At 48.3% G+C, this 18,314-nt stretch overlaps 1 protein-coding gene across 1 annotated transcript in view; it reads right to left on the minus strand.

Annotated features, from left to right (window-relative positions):
- Positions 1-18,314, minus strand: part of GRIP2 (glutamate receptor interacting protein 2) — a gene marked incomplete at its 5' end in the record, with an annotated part of 264,561 nt that overhangs the window by 33,768 nt on the left and 212,479 nt on the right. The window contains 7 exons of the mRNA XM_082288538.1: positions 3,759-3,945; positions 4,172-4,324; positions 4,978-5,103; positions 8,797-8,966; positions 11,157-11,304; positions 17,239-17,384; positions 18,009-18,084. Of these exons, the coding sequence (XP_082144664.1) occupies positions 3,759-3,945; positions 4,172-4,324; positions 4,978-5,103; positions 8,797-8,966; positions 11,157-11,304; positions 17,239-17,384; positions 18,009-18,084 (1,006 nt within the window). The remainder of the gene's footprint in view (positions 1-3,758; positions 3,946-4,171; positions 4,325-4,977; positions 5,104-8,796; positions 8,967-11,156; positions 11,305-17,238; positions 17,385-18,008; positions 18,085-18,314) is intronic.

The raw sequence follows: 18,314 nt of genomic DNA on the forward strand, positions 1-18,314 counted from the left end.
ACAAATACAAAGATGGCGTGAAGTACAACAGAGATGACTCCTCCACCACCAAGAGCTCTTTTGCTGTGGCCCCAGTGCACCTTTTGCAGAGGGATCAACAGCTGCATCACTCAGACATCACTGTCATCTCAAGGTCACACAGGGACACAATCTATTTTGGCACCACTGTTTCAGCCACAAGGCCTGGGAGCACAGAGGATACTTTTACACTTCATCAAAGCAAACATTTGCCACCTTTCCCACCAGAGCTGCCTTTTCCCAAAACAGCCGTTTCTCTTCACTCAAGGTGGATTTGCCTGAGTGTTTTACAGCCAACAGCTCTGTTAGGTCAGAGGTATTTTATTTCTTTTATTAGCCTCAGTCAATCACAGTTGTTTAAGCCCTGGTCTTGCAGGTTTGTAAAAGTTTGTGGCGTGAAGCCACAACCTTCTGGCTTCCTCTACAGGTACAAGGAGGCCTGACATGTCTTGTTAACCCTTCAGGATCATTCCAGAGGCATCCATTTCCAGTTGTTATGTGCCCTTGTATTGGGAGCAGAGCCTGGGGAGCCAAGGGTCTTGCAGAGCTCTCCTTGGCTCTGCCATGGGATCCTACAAGAATCTTCAGACAGTTTTTCCAAAGAGAAGGCATTTGTTTCAGAGATGCTCAGTCTAACATCAGCGCCTACAAAGTGCTTTCAGACTATGGGAGCAGAAGTGTCTTAAAATCAGAAACAACAAGAGTACAGGCATCTCCTGGAGTGAAAGACAGCCTTATGAATGTGCTGGAGTCCCTGATGGGATTATCTCCCTGGGGTAGAACAGATTTGCATTTTGCCATGACTCATTTCTTGAGCTTAAAGACAGCGACAGAGCAGCGGAGGTGTCTGGCTTGATACAGAGCAGCACATATTCAAGCCTTGGGCAGGATATGCACTGAAGAGCTCACTCAGCATCGTCCACATCTGCGTGGTCACTCCAGCTGTGGGGGGAGCAGCTGTGACCATGGCCACATTGCTGGATGCAGAAACTCATCCTTTGTGCCTTTACATGCCCCTGAGCTGGCCTGCACAGGTCAGACATGCACATCTCTGTGTGTGTGCACGTCTGTGCCTGCGCATTGGTGGGTGGGTCTCTGCCCTTAATGGATCAAAACTCGCTGACAGCTTCAGCCAGCTGCTAAACTTTGCTTCTGCAAACTATTCACACCCGAAAGCCAGAAACACAAAGATCAAACAACTGTGTCTGAGTAGACCTAGAAAACATGTAGCTCAGCAGGAGGCATTGATTTTGGATACCAGGATGGAGAAGTCAGATACTCTCCCTCTGCTGCCAATGACAGCTGGGGGAGGAAGGACACAAAAGCTGTGTGCTTTAAGGCAGCCAAGAGGGGATGTCAGGTTTCTTCCCCTTCCACCCTCCCTGCTGATAATGGGGGCTGAATCACTGTCTCATTCAGAACCCAAAGGCTTTATCATGCACCCAGGAAACAAAACAACAGGTGGGGAGGGAGGTCTATTAGAGGCTATTTGCAGTAAAACAAATCACAAGTCAGACAGGTGAGAATTTTTGCATCAAACTGCCTGCCACAAGCTAGCACAAAGCAGACAATAAACGTCAGGCAATCCAACCTCCCTGAAAAGAGGGTGATGTCATGCTCCTCCCTGGTAGTAATCACACTTGCTGGACACCCCAGAGGCAGCTCCTCCACAGCAATCCAGATGGACAAAGCCAGTGTGGATCATGTGCTTGTACAACAGCACATTCCGATCCACAGGTTTTGCAGAGTGTGTGAACACCCAGGTCAGATCCAGGCTGCTAAGCCTGATCCCTGTATCTCCACAGCTCACCTTTTTGGCAAAAAGCAAAAACTGCAGCACAAGAAAGAGCACAGCCCAACCGCAGCCAGGAGCCCAGCCTGGTGCAGGGGATGGAAAAAGGCGCTAATGTCTTCGGCTGCAGCTACAGCAGAACCTCTGAAGATCAGGGAATAAGGGAGCTTGACTGATGGAGCAAAGAGCTCTGTGAAACAGCAAGAAACAAAAAGTGAAATGAAAACATAAAACTGCCTTTTTCACTTCACTGCAAACCCAGTGCACTTATCGCTTTGAGATGGGGAGGAAAGACAGCGTTTTCCTGCCAGCAAGGAAGAGCAGCATGGTTTAGGAAAGAACGAAATACACAGTGGAGATTTAATCCCCAAATCAAATCCAGGCTGCAAATGCAGAGAGGATTGCTCCCAGTCTCCAGAAAGCAGCAGCCAGAGGAGCGTGAATGCTGCCGGGTGGGCAGCGCGAGGGTGCGCAGCGTGTGTGACACATCAGAGCCAGGCAAGGCTGCACTGCCAGTCGCTGCTTTTCCTCCAGGCTTGGCAAGAGGATAAAGAAAAGCCAGGCGGATTGCAGCACATCTCGCTCATCCCCTGGGACAGCAGGCTTTGTTGCTGCCTAATTTACAAAAGGAGTTTGGTGCTTTGCAATATGAGCCAAGTTTGCCCACAATAGAGGATAAAAAAACCCATAACACCATCACCTTAATTTTTAAACCCTGTTTGGAAACAATCAAACAAACAAAAGGCATAACAGGCTTTTGAAATCTCTCCTAACCTGCATCAAGACAGCTCTTTTTCCTGTGCTGGCCCCTTGTCCCCGTCCTCCCACAGACACAAGCACCAGGCACTCCTGTTCCACCTTGCCTCTGCATCAGCTGACTGGAGAGGCTACGACACAGAGACTGGTCTGCACAGCAAGGACTTGCATTTCATTTTGCAGACACTTTCCCTGCCATATGAGTCTACAACTTCTCCATGTGCTGTTTTTCTGGGCTGGCTTGGAGACACCGACCCTTCAGCACATGCTGATGGGGCCATCAGAGACTTCTCCAAGAAAGGGTCTGCAGCAGGCACTGGGCACCGCCACACTGCGGCACCCTTAGGCAGGACAGACCACAGTGGTAATCACAGGCGGGAAGAGAAACAAGCACAGGGACATTAAGTGCCAGCCTAAGGAAACCAGCTCTCCTTTCCACCCCTCGAGAGATCAAGCCATGCTAGGACTTGACCTGTTTAGTAACAAAAGCCTTGCCAGAAGACACCTACATTGTAGTGCACAGGCACTCGAGCAGGCTCTAAATCCAGCCAGCAAGGGTACTGGGAGCAGCTGAACTCCAGGGCTGAGGCTCCACCACTGGAGGTGTCACTGTTCCCAGTGTCCTCAGGGGTGACAGAGCGCAGTTAATGCTGCTCCTCCCTTCTGCACTTTTCTCAGCATTACACAGCCAAAAGCAGGCAGGATTAACTGCAGCACCTACCTGTTCCTCAACCAGAGTCCTCTCTCTATGGTTCAAAGCCTCGTCTTTAAGGCCAGTTTATATAGCTGGGCTCTGCTACAATGAAATCAGTCAGAAAACAATTTTCAGGGGCCACTTATTTAGACCTTTCGCCTTTTTGCACCTATATAAAAGATTTATCTTTCAAAGAAGAATTAAAAGAACAAAAAAAGGGAATGGGAATGGCACTCTCACACAGACACACTCTCCCTTCCTCCTCCTCCCAGACCAGCCGCAGCCTGGTGCCAAGACGTTCACCTGGGGTGCGAGGGAGGCCGCGGTCAGCCGACGAGTGCAGAAATGGCAGTGACAGTAAACCATGCCCAGTGAAGAATGGGAGATATTACAAGGATGATAGTAAATATCTAAATGAGCCTCTGAGGAGAGAAAACAAACCAAACCATGAAATGTTCAGCAGCAGCACCATCAGCATCCAAGGGCAAGGTCTCTAACCTCTCTGCCGGGCTGTCAGGCTCAATAAAACGGACGAGAGGTGGGGAAGACAGAGTTTCAGTAGCAAAGATGCCTCCCTGGAGCTGAAGTCCAAAGCCATTCAAAGGGTCTCCCCTGAGGACCACCTCTGTCGTCTCTGTGTGGACTATCTGCCCGCCAGGACCCACCGTGCTGGAGGCCAGCGACACTGAGAGGATGAGAGAGAGAGGCAGAAGGTCAGGGCAGCCACAGTCAACATAACAGCCTGGGTCACAGACCTTGGTCTGGTGGTGGTGAGGACAGTGACCAAGGATGAGGGAGGCACTGACAGTGCTGAGACAAGTGGTTCTATGCCAGCTAACAGTTGACAACAAGGACAGCAAGGCAAGCGTGCATGCCCCCTCCAACCCAGCCCAGCACAAGACTGATCTTACGGGAGCTCTTGTGCTCCTTCTTCTTCTGCCTCCTCCTCAGCATGGTGGTGCGGGGGCTCATGGGGTGGGAGCTGCGAGGTAGCGTGTTGGAGTTCTGGCACGGGAACCCCTGCGCGTTCATGGTGGGAGACGAGAAGTTGGCAGCCACCAGAGCTGGGGAAACACAGAGCACGTTAGGGACGTGCACAGGGGACCACAGCAGTGAGTGCACTCCCTAACATTGTCACCAAGCACCTCATGGGTTTGGAGCAGCTCATCTTTTCCAGCTCCAGGGCTCAAGACCCAAGGAATGTTTGCTTCCCACAGTTTGGACACAGTGCAATGTCTCCTCTTCTCTATCTTACTGCCACAAGACAAGAAACCTGGGGCAGCACAGAGCCCACTCCTGACAAGAAGTGCATCTACAGATTTTGAAGTAGCCATAATCCTGCTGTTAACAAGCTGTATGGCACTAGAGCTGAGCTGGATGTGTTGCTATATCACATTTGGACACAACACCAAAGACACCCTTCCCTGTCCCACAGCAATTCATTTTTGCTGTATGAAACCAGGCATGGGAACATGGGGTCAGAGGATGGGTGCATGGGTCTGCCAGCACACTGCTCTTGTCCCAGTTACCAGATCTGTGTGTGCTGGGCTGAAGATACTGATTTCATACCTCAGCACCGGGCTGTGGAAACAGAACCAGATGACTGAGGAGGAAATAAGTGACAAGCCACACTATGGACCTGAATATTAAGGAAATGGAGGGGCACAACAAAAACGAACACGCGCAGGATGAGGGCAATGCCATGCACTGAGGTTACATTTGCAGTAATCCTGTCCAGACGTCTGGTTCCAAGTGGGTGTCTTGCAGTGTCCGGGGTGGTGGGTGTGACAGTAGTTGACACAGGGATCCCAGCAGTGGTGGTGGTCACTCTTCTGCACCTTGACTGATGGCATCCAGCAGAGCAGAAATCACCATAGGCAGGAAGAAGAAATGAAAGAAAGAAAAGGTAAGCCAGGAGATTGTAGAAAAGAGCCTTATACTGACTCTGAACAAGTCAGGACCCAACCACAGTGTGTCAAGCATCAGCAGCAAAAACACAACCCACGTAACCTCATGACACTTGATGCAAAGTGGCAGAAATCCACCCCTTTCCCACAAAAAACTCCGCATCCTGTGCCAGCAGCCTGACTCAGCCATGCCAGCAGCGCATATGTCATTACTATTTGCAGTCTGTTGTGCGACATGCAGAAGCTCCATCCAGCCATGAGTGTCCTGCAGAGGCCATGAGCAGTCTCCAACAGCACCAGGGAAGCCTCCTTGTGCTGTTTCCCACCTTGCTGCCAGAGCTGCCCTCCCTGTGACAAGGCTCAGTGTCTTCCCCACGTGCCAAGGACCACTGTGAGCACTTTGCTTGGCTTCAGCGTTTGGTTGTTTTGCGGCTGCTCTTGCACAGGAATGCACACATGGATGAAAGAGAGGAGTAGCAGAGAGCCACCTCCAGCTCATCACAACAAAAGGGGGTTTATACACCGCTGCTTAAAGCCAATTAAGGATGCCACCAGCACAGAAAAAGATGCCAGTGCTGTGGCAAACAGCAAATGAAAGCATAGCACCAACATGGCAGAGCCTGTTCAAGGGCACACCGCTTTCAACCCTAACCCCAGCACATGCTGACAGAATCTGTTGCAGTGTGACATCCATCCTCTGGAAACCCTCTGTCCAGGAACTGCAGCTCTGCAACACCAAGTCAGGATGCCACAAGTCTCTTCTGAAGTGCCTCAAACAGTCCCCAGGTACAGGTCCCTCATCTGTTCTCACTGACACTCCTTTTTCCCCTGGGCAGCACAGCGTCAGTTTGGTTTTTCTTGCCCAACACCAGGTGTTCTGTCCTGAATCTCTGCACCATGCTGCCTGGATCTCTTTTCTTCCAAGAGGAATTTCTGGCTAACAAGCAAGACTTCAAGCTGTTTTATTCAGCTAAGCATGGAGAGCATCCCACAGCAGAGCATCATTGCAGCCACACGTTATCCCAGGGTCCTTAATCTCGCAGCCACTTGCACTGACTGGCAAGCACCTTCCCAGGATGACATCTCCTCCTGCGTCTGGGTCCTCTCAGGAGGCAGAAATGCCACCAGCACTGGCACTACCAGAACCTTCTGAGGGTGCAAACCTGGGAGAGGGACTTATTTTATTTACTGAGTCCACCCAGACATCTCCTCTAAAGGTCATCTGTTAGTGCCTTGAACAGCAGAAATCTATTTTCTGGGTGTGCATCACAGGCATCAAATCATTTAGGTCAGATTTTCCAGACAATATAGTGATTATATTTAGTCTTTGCTAAACATTTAGTGAGTTTAGCACTTAGTCTATCAAGCTTTTAAAAATACACTTCCAGCTCTGGGGTTTCTATTTTGTGTATTTTCAAAAGTAAATTTGGAGCCAGGCAGCTTTTAAAAAGCAACAATCAAATTAGCTATATCTAGACAAAAAGAAAAGTTCTTAATAACATTAAACACTTTGAACATGAGGGACAGAGCTTATAGGCATATATACAAAAAAATTTAATCCACTTATAACAACTAAAACTCTCCCATTTGTCTATTAATTGTTATCTTGCATCTGACAACAGAAAAAAATGTGCCTTTGAAACTCAGCTGTCAGTGAATTGGGGAAGAGAAGGCATTTTGGACAATTCTGTGAAAAAACCCCTACAACAGCCTTTCCCAATCTTTCACATTTATCCCTGCCTGAGGAAACCCATCCATTCCAGCACTGCTTCTGGGCACCATCTGCTCCCATTGATCCTGTGAGCAGGGCATAATCTTCCCACAAACACTCCAAGTGTCCCCAGAACCACAGGGAAAGCCAACTCAGTTTGACAAATCCCATGCTTCAGCATTAGGCCATATTTTTGCATGGCCACTGCAGCTTCAGATCCCTCTCTCCACTTCCTCCAACCAGATGTTGATTGCACAAGAAGCCACTTTAAAAAAAATATAATGACAAACACCATGCAGACACAGGCTGAAAGGACTCAGTAATGCAAGTGCTGAACAGGGATGGATCTACATCATCTCCTCTCCTCAGCTTCTTTCCCTGGGCTCCATTCTCTTGCCAACCACAAGAGTTCGTTTTTGCGGGGTCCATGTTTCTTCACTATCCCCGTTTGCTAAACTCAGAAAGAGCAGCCTGTGGAGCTGGCACAGCATCTTTCCTTATGATCCCTCATGTGTTAGAGATTTTAATCAAAAATGGGAATAATTGTTACATCCCATGAGTTTTCATACTCATGTGTTGCAATTATTGTCCCAAGTTTGTGTTCTGCATTTCCATCACAGCAAACTGATCTGTGTATGGGTGTTTGGGTAAACAGGCTCTGATCACACCGAGCTGTCCTTCCACAGAACCTCCTTCTCCTGAGCAGCTGCTCAGTACACATATTCTCCAAGGAAATTAGGAACAGGGCACTAATGGAAGGAGGAGAATAGTGCATTTTAACAGCCATTGAAAAAGGATTATAGCTTCCCATTTTTTCTTGGGCAGAAAGGTCAAGTCATCCATTCCCTTTGTTAAACTCTTTCACTTCTGCACAAATTGGACAGGACACGTAAGGGATTTACTTCTAGATGTGGAGATGTTTTTAGGTTTTAGGTTTCACTGTATCAGTTTAAGGAAGACTATAAGATACTTTCCTCCTTTCCCCAAACTGCCTTAGAAGAGAATGGAAAGAGAAGCTGTGCCAAGGGCTACTGTGCACCAATATTATTAAAATGCATGTCCCTGAGAGACAAGTGATTGAAAATGGTGGAAAAAGGGACTGGTACTGAACAGTCACACCCAAAACACTTGAATTACAAGACTGCCAGTACAGACTGTAACAAAACTACAGGCAAGAGCTGCAACAAATATACTAATACTGAGGCCATGGTCACAATGAAATTTATAGGAGACCCCGAGACAGCTTCTCATGTGGAGGAAGGAACTAAAGGTGGGCAACAAGAATGCTCACCAGGGTGAATTCCTAATGACATTTTACAGGCATTTTGGGCTTGTTCTTACTAGAGTCAGAATTTACTTCCTCAGTATTTCTTTTGTGTGGGTGGTGGAAACCAGCAGCTACAGATGGATTCACTCTACCCCTGGCTGCCCAGACACAGCTGCCTCTCAAGCAGGCTGGTCTGAAAGATGAGCACTTACATTCCAGCTTTGGAAGTCCATCAGGACCCTGTCCATCTACTGAACACATCCTTTACAAAGCCTTACCAGGCATCAGCAAATAAAAACAGAGCTTGGAAATACATTTGCCAGCAGCAAGGTTGTTTTCCCCCTCTCCATTAAAGTCTCTTATCTAAGGCACTAAAGAAGTGGCTTGCACAGCACTCAGCACTGCAAAACCCTGGGATTCCCATCTCCAATTTCTCCATTCAAGCACAGATGTTCAGATGTTGCCTCTTTTTCCTATTCACATCCTTGAAGAACGTAATCTAATCACATACATTTTATCAAAACATCCATTTTTTCCTTTTACAGGTGTCTCTCTTAGGAATCTGTTGCCAGCATTGAAAAGCAAGAACCCCTTGTAGGGACCTAAAGTGAGTTTTGAGGGTGATCAGCAGTGTGGGCACAGAAGACACACCTGTTTCTGGAGGCTTCAAAGGCAGCCTGCTTTGGTGAACAGGTAATATCTCTAGCTTGACATTTTCAGAAGTGGCAGCTAAAAGCTGAGTTGCCTCTAATAAGGAGCAGTGCTCTGTGCTCGTGCCATCAATGGAGAGAATGTGGTCACCAACGTGCAATGCACCGCATCTGGAAAGGAAACAGCAGGAGAGGTAATTACACACATGGCCAAAACCCATCCTTGCAGTCAGGAGCACACACACAAAATTCAGCTGTGAATTAGTGTGCAAATTCTTGTTAATTTCTTTGCACATATAATTTTTTTTTAATTCCAATTTGAACCTTAGGTTCAAGTGTTACCCAAAATACCAGCTAATATGGTTGTCATGGTTTGACACTGGCCAAACACCGGGCACCCACAACAGCCACTCACTCACACTCCCCTGCCACAGCTGGGCAGAGGGGAGAAAAAAATTAAACAAAGGGTTCATGAGTTGAGATAAGGACTGGGAGAAAACACTCCAAGGGCAAAACAGGCTCAGCTTAAAGGTACAAAGTGAATTTATTACTAACAAAATCAGAGGAGGATAATGAGAAGTAACACAAGCTCTTAAAAATACCTTTTCTTCTCCCAACCCCTTCCTCCTTCCCACCGACAGTGCAGGGAGACAGGGCATGGGGGTTTGGCCAGTTCATCACCCAAGGTTTTCTTCCACTGCTCAGGGAGGGGAGTCCTTCCCCTGTGAGACTGTGGGGTCCCTCCCACAGCAGACAGTTCCCTGTGAACTTCTCCAGCGTGGCTCCAAATCCCACGAGCAGCAGTCCTCCCCAAACTGCTGAAACGTGAGTCCCTCCCACGGGCACACAGTCCTCCCAGAACTGCTGCGGTGTGGGTCACTCTTCACAGGGTGCAGTCCTCCAAGGCCAGGCTGCTCCAGCCTGGAAGCAGGGGCCCCCTCTCTCCACTGGGTCTCCCACTGGATCACAGCCTGCTCCAGGCATCCACCTGCTCTGGCACAGGCACCTCCCCCACGGGCTGTGGATGGATCTCTGCATCCCCCGTGGATCCCCACGGGCTGTGGATGGATCTCTGCATCCCCCATGGATTTCCACGGGCTGTGGATGGATCTCTGCATCCCCAATGGATCCCCATGGGTTGTGGATGGATCTCTGCATCACCTGTGGATCCCCATGGGCTGTGGGTGGATCTCTGCATCCCCCATGAATCCCCATGGGCTGTGGATGGATCTCTGCATCCCCCATGGATCCCCAGGGGCTGTGGATGGATCTCTGCATCCCCCATGGATCCCCACGGGCTGTGGATGGATCTCTGCATCCCCCATGGATCCCCACGGGCTGTGGATGGATCTCTGCATCCCCCGTGGCTCCCCATGGGCTGTGGATGGATCTCTGCATCCCCAATGGATCCCCATGGGCTGTGGATGGATCTCTGCATCCCCCATGGATCCCCATGGGCTGCAAGGGCACAGCTGCTTCACCATGGTCCTCACCACGGCCTGCAGAGGAGTTTCGTCTCTGGCACCTGGAGCACCTCCTGCCCCTCCTTCTCCACTGACCTTGGTGTCTCCATGTTGTTCCCCTCACATGCTCTCACCTCCTCCTCTTCTCTCGCTAGGAAAGAACTATGCCCCCACTTTGTTTTGATTTTCTTCTTAGATCTCTTATCACAGGGGCATTCCCATCATCTCTAACTGGCCCAGCTTTGGCCAGCAGCATGTCCATCTTCAGAGCCATCAGGGATTGGCTCTGCCAGACAGGTGGAAGCTTCCAGCAGCTTCTCACAGAAGCCACCTCTGTGGCCCCCCCAACTACAAAAAACCAGGCCATGCAAAACCAACACATTCATGTCTGAGTCAGTGCTGTTAGTGGCTTGGCAAAAAGTCTTTTAGGTTTGTAAGAGTGCCCCTTCATAGTCAGTCTGGATGGCTGAGGGCTCACCCAGCAGTGTAGTTAAGTCCTGGGAGGCAGGAGTTCAGCTCAGCAACACGACTGAACACAGCTAGTGCTGCACAGCAGCCTGTCAGTGCATCTCCAGGTTAAGGGTTTCCTGCCTTGTCCATTAGGAAAAGGCTCCAGCCAGAAGTTTCCATGACAGGCTTTAGCCATTTCACAGCTCCAGGGCAGTCAGGCCTGAGGTTTTTAAAGCTCAGCTTTCACAGGCACTGAGCTACATTCATTCCTGGTGAGGAGTGTCCACTGCTCGTGGGTCAGATATTTTTAGCAAAAACAGTGCTAAGAACATGTAGACATGAAGATTTCAAGGCAAGACCGGGAAGAATGGTTTATAACCAACAAGGGGATGAAAAAGCAGCAGAGAAGGGAAAAGCAGAACTAGGAGCAGCCTGTTCAGATCTGTACCTGTCCACCACGCTGGCTGGCTTGATCTTGTCGATGACAATGACCTGCTTATTCCGGTGCATGGCTGTGGTCAGTGTGATTCCCAGCGTAGACCCTGGAGTCTTTGCTATTTCAACTAGTAAAGGACCAGAAGCATTTGCTACAGTATCTGCAAAACAAGAGAGCACCTGAAGACACTTGTCATACAGCCTTTTCCATCTCTAAATGCAGGGGTTGGCCAACAGTGCTGACTCACCATGTGAAGCAGCAAACCTTTAGCTTGGACATCCTACAGTCCTGTGTCATGTGGTGACTTAACAAAAAAGATCACTCAAGAAGCAAAATTGCCTCTGCACAAAATCTACATGATAATGAAGAGTATTACAACAATTCACTCATGGAAAGAACTCTCCTCTCTCTTTACTTTGGGTTAAATAGCAATATTGAGGAACAGATTGCTCAAAGGCTCTGCAACAGTCACACCAATGGTATTACAAGCACAAAAAAGGAAGATCATAAGGACATCGCTGCTACAGGCTTTTTCCCAAACAAACCAAAAAGAAAAGGCACAAAAATACAGGATCCCACTTTCTGAAGTACTCAGAAGTCTCGTGGCTGATGACAAGCCAGTCAACTCCTCTGTGCTTCAGCACCAGCTTCACTATACCACCTCAACTGCTTGTTTGAGCTCCTCCAGTGTGACAGTGGGAGCAGACACAGCACTGCCAACCCCCTGCTCCCAACAGCCTCCTCTCCCATCAGACAATACAGGGTCAACTCATTTTTAAAAGATGCATCTCTGCAATAAGCTTAACAGATGCTGTAAGTGAGACTATGAAACTCCTACGAAATTGCACCTGTTAGCATAAGCCTGCACAAAACCATCCATCTCTTCTGAGGAAGGGGGAGGACAAAGAAACCCTGATTAGACAGAAACTCCCTGCAGCTCTGTTACACATATTTTCTTCCAGATGACCTAAAGCCATCACAAAGAAGTGGAATTTGCAAACGTGTTATCGCCATCAGACATCCAATAACCAGCACCCCCATGTGTAGGTGACACCCCCCATGAAAGCACTCATGAAGACCCAGCCATCCACTTCGAAGGAAAGGCCAGCAGAGCCCTCTGAGCACCTGATGCCTCCTCAGCCCTTAATTATTCATAGTAAGGTTTTTCCCTTCCAAAGACATGCTCCACTAAAAATGCTGATGCTACTTGGCTCCAAACCTGATGCATGGCTCATTCTTGCTCTCTAATAAACGGGAGCATTAATGCAGATCTGGGAAGCTAAGCTGCAGCAAGGTCTTTTCTGAGATTTGTTGAAGATGCTGAGTCTCTGGAGACAGAAATTTACCTTGGAAATTCCCCTTGGGGATCAGCCAAGAGATGTTCAGGCTCTGGTCTACTCACAGTGCCATTTTTCACAGGGGAGGAAGGAAGAGGAATGAGCCATGTTAAAGGTTATGCAGGCTGCACATAAAACACTGTTTATTCTCTGATGAAAAGGACCACTGGGGAGATCTGCAGGCCCTGGTAAAAAGCACAGCCCCAGTTTAATCAAAAGATACACAAAGCACCCAGCTAAAGCCTGCAGAAGGTGCACTTAAGCCTTTGTTAGCAAAGGAAGCACCAAGAGACTGAGGATCTCTTCCAACAGCAAACACCAGGTATGTGTTAGTTTTGCAGCCTGTGTATGCCCAGCACACATCCACTGAAGAGGGACATGGATTTATATCCCTCCAGCTGAAGGGAAGAAGATAAGGAAAATAAAATTGTGAGAAGAGCTTCCTGGAGCATCGGACCTTTCTTTGCAAGGAAAATACCTACTCCTCTCCAGTTTACCCAGCATCCAAGCCTCTCAGCTTTGCCAGGTGCTTCCCAGGATGGTCTCAGCATGATGGAGAGAAGAACGAGCCTCAGGAGCTCAGGGCTGGGGTTGTTAGTAGGACCGTAGGAAACCACAGTCCCACCTCCAGCCCATGGTCACTCTCCTGCCACACACAGCATGGGCCACCTCACCGTCCCTTTGAATTCTCATCTCCATCACAGACAAGAATTGCTCCAAATCCATTTTACAGAGGCATTTATTGACAAAATACCAGCCAAGCCTCTATTAATTATTCTAGGGGAAGACTTGGCTCAAATCAAAGGTCAGGAGTCAGCAATCCAGCAATATTTGTGAGGTGTGATTAATATGGAGCTGTTACACTCAAGCTAATTTTAAAAGAAAAATGGAAGGGACAGAGCAGGCCATGCAATAACTTCACTGTAAGGAGTCAATTGGCATTGTTGTACTGGCACCAGGAGGTGTTTCTGCAGCATCATGCACAGCTACAACCTCCCAGGAGGACACAAAGGGCTGTGCAACACCTGCTCACACCCATACACTTGCACGGTACTCAGCACTATTGTGAGGGATACAAGGGAAACAGAGCCTGCTCCAGGTTCTCACTCACCCCAGTACAGAAGATATGGGAGAGGTGATCACCCCACCACTCAAAACTGGGGGTTGGCAGGTGTTTTCTAGAAGAGCTTTCTCTCAACAGCTTCTTTTTAAGGAAATACTGTGGGGGGTTTTCCTTCTTGTACTAGGTTTCTGAGCCTCATTTGGCTTTGCTCACCTCTCTAAGGAGGAATGGCTCTTGTACCCAGCCTGGAAAGTGCAATTGCTTGGGGAATAAGTGAAGTGCAATGGTAGGGATGAATTTTTCCTGATGTAATGCACTTTGAGAGAGAGGAAGGAATAGAAAATGAGAAGGGAAAGGGGAAAGGAGAAAGGGGGAAAAGGGAAAGGGAAAGGGAAAGGGAAAGGGAAAGGGAAAGGGAAAGGGAAAGGGAAAGGGAAAGGGAAAGGGAAAGGGAAAGGAAAAGGAAAAGGAAAAGGGAAAGGAAAAGGGAAAGGAAAAGGGAAAGGAAAAGGGAAAGGGGCCTCCCTTGCAAATGCAAACAAAATGAACCAAAAGCTCCTAGAAGAACCACAGTGGGGAGCTACCCCCTTCCTAACACAGCCCAGCAGCTCTTGTCCCCAGCTCCACAAGCACATGGAGGCACTCGACTTCCTGGGCCCCTCTTCAGGCTCCAGCCCTGCCACTACTCAGCAAACACTGACAAGTCACCCACTTGTGGGACACCACCAGCCCTCCACTCCACAGCAGGAGAGCTCCACAGGCTTAAAATACTTCAGCCTAAAAGGGAGTGGGTGGAGGGGGAGCCAGGAGAAGGGAGAGGAGGAAAAGGACACAGCAAATCACTTTGCTCATCCATCATCTCTGGCAGAGACCTTCCCCTCTTCATGAGTCAACCCGAAAGGCTTGTAGCCCAGATCCTTGGTACATGGCACACACAGATTATTTCCAAAGTAACTATTCAAATACCATTTTCTGGCTGATTTGTTTATTTGTGGTGATTTTTTTTTTAATTTTTTCCATTCTTCCCCATTTTTTAAAAAGCCCATAAGATAAGGTGCAGCCATGGGAAAGCATCTGTTCATTTCAAAGTTTATCTGGTGTCAGCAAAAGGCAGAGATTTTCCCAATGCCCCAGGAAGGTGCATGCCCAGTTGGAACTCATTTTAAATGGAAATAGCAGATTAATTTAATTCCTTCAGTGGCCTTGAGAAATCTCAGCCAACCTGACAAAAAGCCTACCGTGGTCCCATCCTACACCAGCCTGCCTGGTGAAATGGGGGATGCTCGGTGGCGATGGCAGGCAGCTGCCATATCCCTCACACCAAGAGCAGGGCTGGCCCCATGCAGATCATCCTCAGTGCACAATTTTGGCTGGAAAACCACAGAGACAGCTGAGGAATGCCATGATTCAACGCTCCCCTGCAGCAACCTTGGTCTCTCACCAACAACAGATGCAGAGAAACAACTTTCCCTCCTCAAGGGTCAGCCCACACCACCCCAGCACATACAGCTGCAGCAGAGAGTGAGCACCATGTAAAAACCTCTCTTTTCCCTGAGGATGAGCAGGACAAGCACCTTGGTGGTGTCCCCAGCCCCTTTCACCACATTTTCAAAACGGGAATTAAGAGTTCTTCCTTTAGGCTGAAAATATCCCCAGACCTCTTTCAGCACGTGCTCTTCCCTTCCCTCATCATCTTCTAGGGGCTGATAAAGAGAATGGCTGTAATAGTTGTGAACTAGGGATGATGTACTCATCTCCCACTGCAATTACTAGCTGCTGCCTGCAGTGATTGTTGTAAGCTACATGTTCTGTATCATCTTGCCTTAAAAGAAAGCAGGACAAATACCTTCCCTTACAGGGTTGCAGAGAGCACTCTCTAGGCAGAAATCATCTAAGAAAGGGGTGGGTTTTACATTTTTGGGAAGTATCTAGTTCTGGTCCACAGGTTAGCAACACAAGATGGAGAGTCACCGCATAAAACCCTGCTATCCCTCCACGTTCACTCAACCCTCACAGTTTTAGGTGGGAGAGTTACTCAAGAAGAAACACCAAGATACCAAAACACCTTCATGGCTATTTTTGCAGCAAGTCAGGTTTTAAAACAATCAGCTTTCTGCAACACAGACATTGTGGACTGCACAAAAAATAACCCCCCCCCCAAAGACCCATTTCCCATGCACAATTAATTGTTTACTATTGGTCAGACTTGACAGCTCCGAGCAAAATCCCTCCTTACCTCCACCTGTTCCCCTCCCTGGAGCAGCCTGTGAGGAGAGGAATGGACATCCCTTACTGCCCAGTTACCCCAAAAAAACACAGAAAGGTAGAAAATAGGTTTGGGGTAGTTTGCGTTTCCCATTTAAGTGCTTCCTCTTTATCATGAGCAGCAGCTTTCAAAGAGAAGCTGCTCCTGTGGTGTGGCAGAAGCCAGGCAGTGTGCAGGCAACCACCGAGGCATCAGCTTTTCCTTCCAGCTCTTCCATGGAGAGCGTGTCTGTGTAGCACACACTGCCCAGCTCTGGCAGCCAGTCCCCCAGGGGACAGCCACTATGTCCATGCTTGAGGAGCTTCTACCAAAAGGAAGGGGAAAGCTTGTGGAGAGTCAACAGGCAGCAGGAAGGCCTCATGGCTGTCACAAGGAGCTCTCTTATCCTGGTGCATGGGTGAGTTCTGGTGTTGTCAGCTCTCTTTCCTCAGGGGTGATGTGGTATCAAACTCAGCTTGAGACTCTTTTTATTTTCCTCCACACTGACAAATCAGAAAACAACTTGATATCACAGACTCCTATTCCTCACTGGATCCTAGGCTCAGGCATGCTGGACTGGTTTGTGAGATTTGTGGAAAAGACTCCAACCTAGTCCAGCTCATGGCTCCAGGAGAGGCAGAAACCCCTCTGGAGATGTACATGAAACATCACAATCTAATACACAGCTCAGTGAGCTTCCAGAACCAACACAGCTTCGAACTCTGTGGTAACCTTAAACTCATTAACAACTGTCCCTGCAGTAACAGCTGTGTGTCACAAAGGCAGCTCAAAACGAATTTACAGTAGCTAATAATAAATGCTTTCCCAGGGCTTGAAACTTAAAATCAAATGAAAAAAAAAACCAACAACAACCACCACCAACCCATCAAACTTCATATCTACTGTGTAAAATGCTTTTTTGAAATACTCATCCTCTGCCCTCCAGTAAATTTTGTCTTATTTGGGGTCAAGCATTTGATCACCCCTCATTTATTTCAGAAGCAGATCTGAAGTAACATTTCTAAGAAAGAGAAGAGCTCCAGAATTAAACAGGGTCAAAATTCAGAACCAAAGCCACAGCAAGTCTCTGCCTGCATGCAGCTCACTCCTCTGCACACATTTAATAGTGCTATTTGCAGTGCTGGCAGAGCGCTCCAGCCCCGTTTAACTCTGACTTCTCCTGTGCCCTCTCTGCCTACATTAGAAAATCCCCTTTTGCCCTCTCCTCTAAAGCCACTCGTCATTCCTATCAAGACACACCACTGCATAAGGGCATTTCAAATGCATTTAACTTAGCCAGCTTTGAACTTTACCCCCTACATCCATGCTGGCAGCACACTGCTCAGCAATTTTTCCACTGAAACTGAGTATCCCAATTACTGTCTGTAGTCTCACATACTTTCCAGGCAGTCAGAGAAAAGAATGTTATCACAACCATCTTGTCCTTACCCATGATGGTCACATCATACTCGATCTGGAAAAGTGCCTCCTGGCTGCACTGCCGCAGGATGTTGAGGGCATCAGCATGGGTCATGCTGTGCAGAGGAATCCCATCCACACTCAGCAGCCTGTCCCCAATTTTCAAGGAGCCTTCCCTGTAAGAAGCCACAGGCAATTATTTTTTTAATATATATTTATTTATTTATACTTAAGTAATCTATATATCTTTATATAAATATCTATATTTATATAGACAAATTTGCTATTTATCTATAGTAGCTACATATAAATATATAAGCATATATTATTTGTGTGCGTACACACATGTACACGTGTGTGTATGTATATATGCACACATATTAAGAAGTCAATTACTCTCATCCCATAGGATGAAAGAACACTCCTCGGACAATAGTCTGGGTTATTTATAGTACCAGGTCCATCACATTAAATTATCAGCATGAGAGTAGATAGACTGGCTCCTGCTTTCTAGCACAGCATCAGCGATTCAGCTGCACAGGGCTAATGCAGGGGCTGCCTCTGCAAGAGCAGTTTCTGCCTTTAACTACATCATCTGTGCTGGGCTGGCCTGTGAGCACCGTGTCCACCCTCCCCACACTGCACAGGTGCCACAGCACTGCTGCCATTCCACACCACCAGCGTGAGAAGCCTCGGGCAGGCACCAGCAGGAGGACAGGCCGGACACACATCCAGGAGCATGGGGACAGCTGCTGGCCTGTCCTGTGAAGGCAGATGTGGAGGTGTTACATGAGCAGTACCTGTCTGCGGGGCCGCCCGGCCTCACGTAGGTGAGCACCAATGGCCTGGACTTGTGCCAGTCTTCATGGGCTCCCCCTGTAATCAAACCAGGAAAGCCGTAAGTCACTGGGGGTTTGAAAGTCCGAGTGAGAGCACTGAGAAGGAGACATTTATCATGGAACAGCTGACACAGGCTGCCAGCTAAATGACTGCCCGGGATTAGGCAGCCGGCAGTCCTTAGAGGCAGCAGGGGATCCTCTCCAGGACACACTTTTGCTGCTTAGCTGAGCTTTTTGTCATTCACCTTCTTACTTTTCCCACTTTGC

The sequence above is a fragment of the Coloeus monedula genome (assembly GCF_965178545.1).
Source record: "Coloeus monedula genome assembly, chromosome: 11".
NCBI classification, from domain to species: Eukaryota; Metazoa; Chordata; class Aves; order Passeriformes; family Corvidae; genus Coloeus; species Coloeus monedula.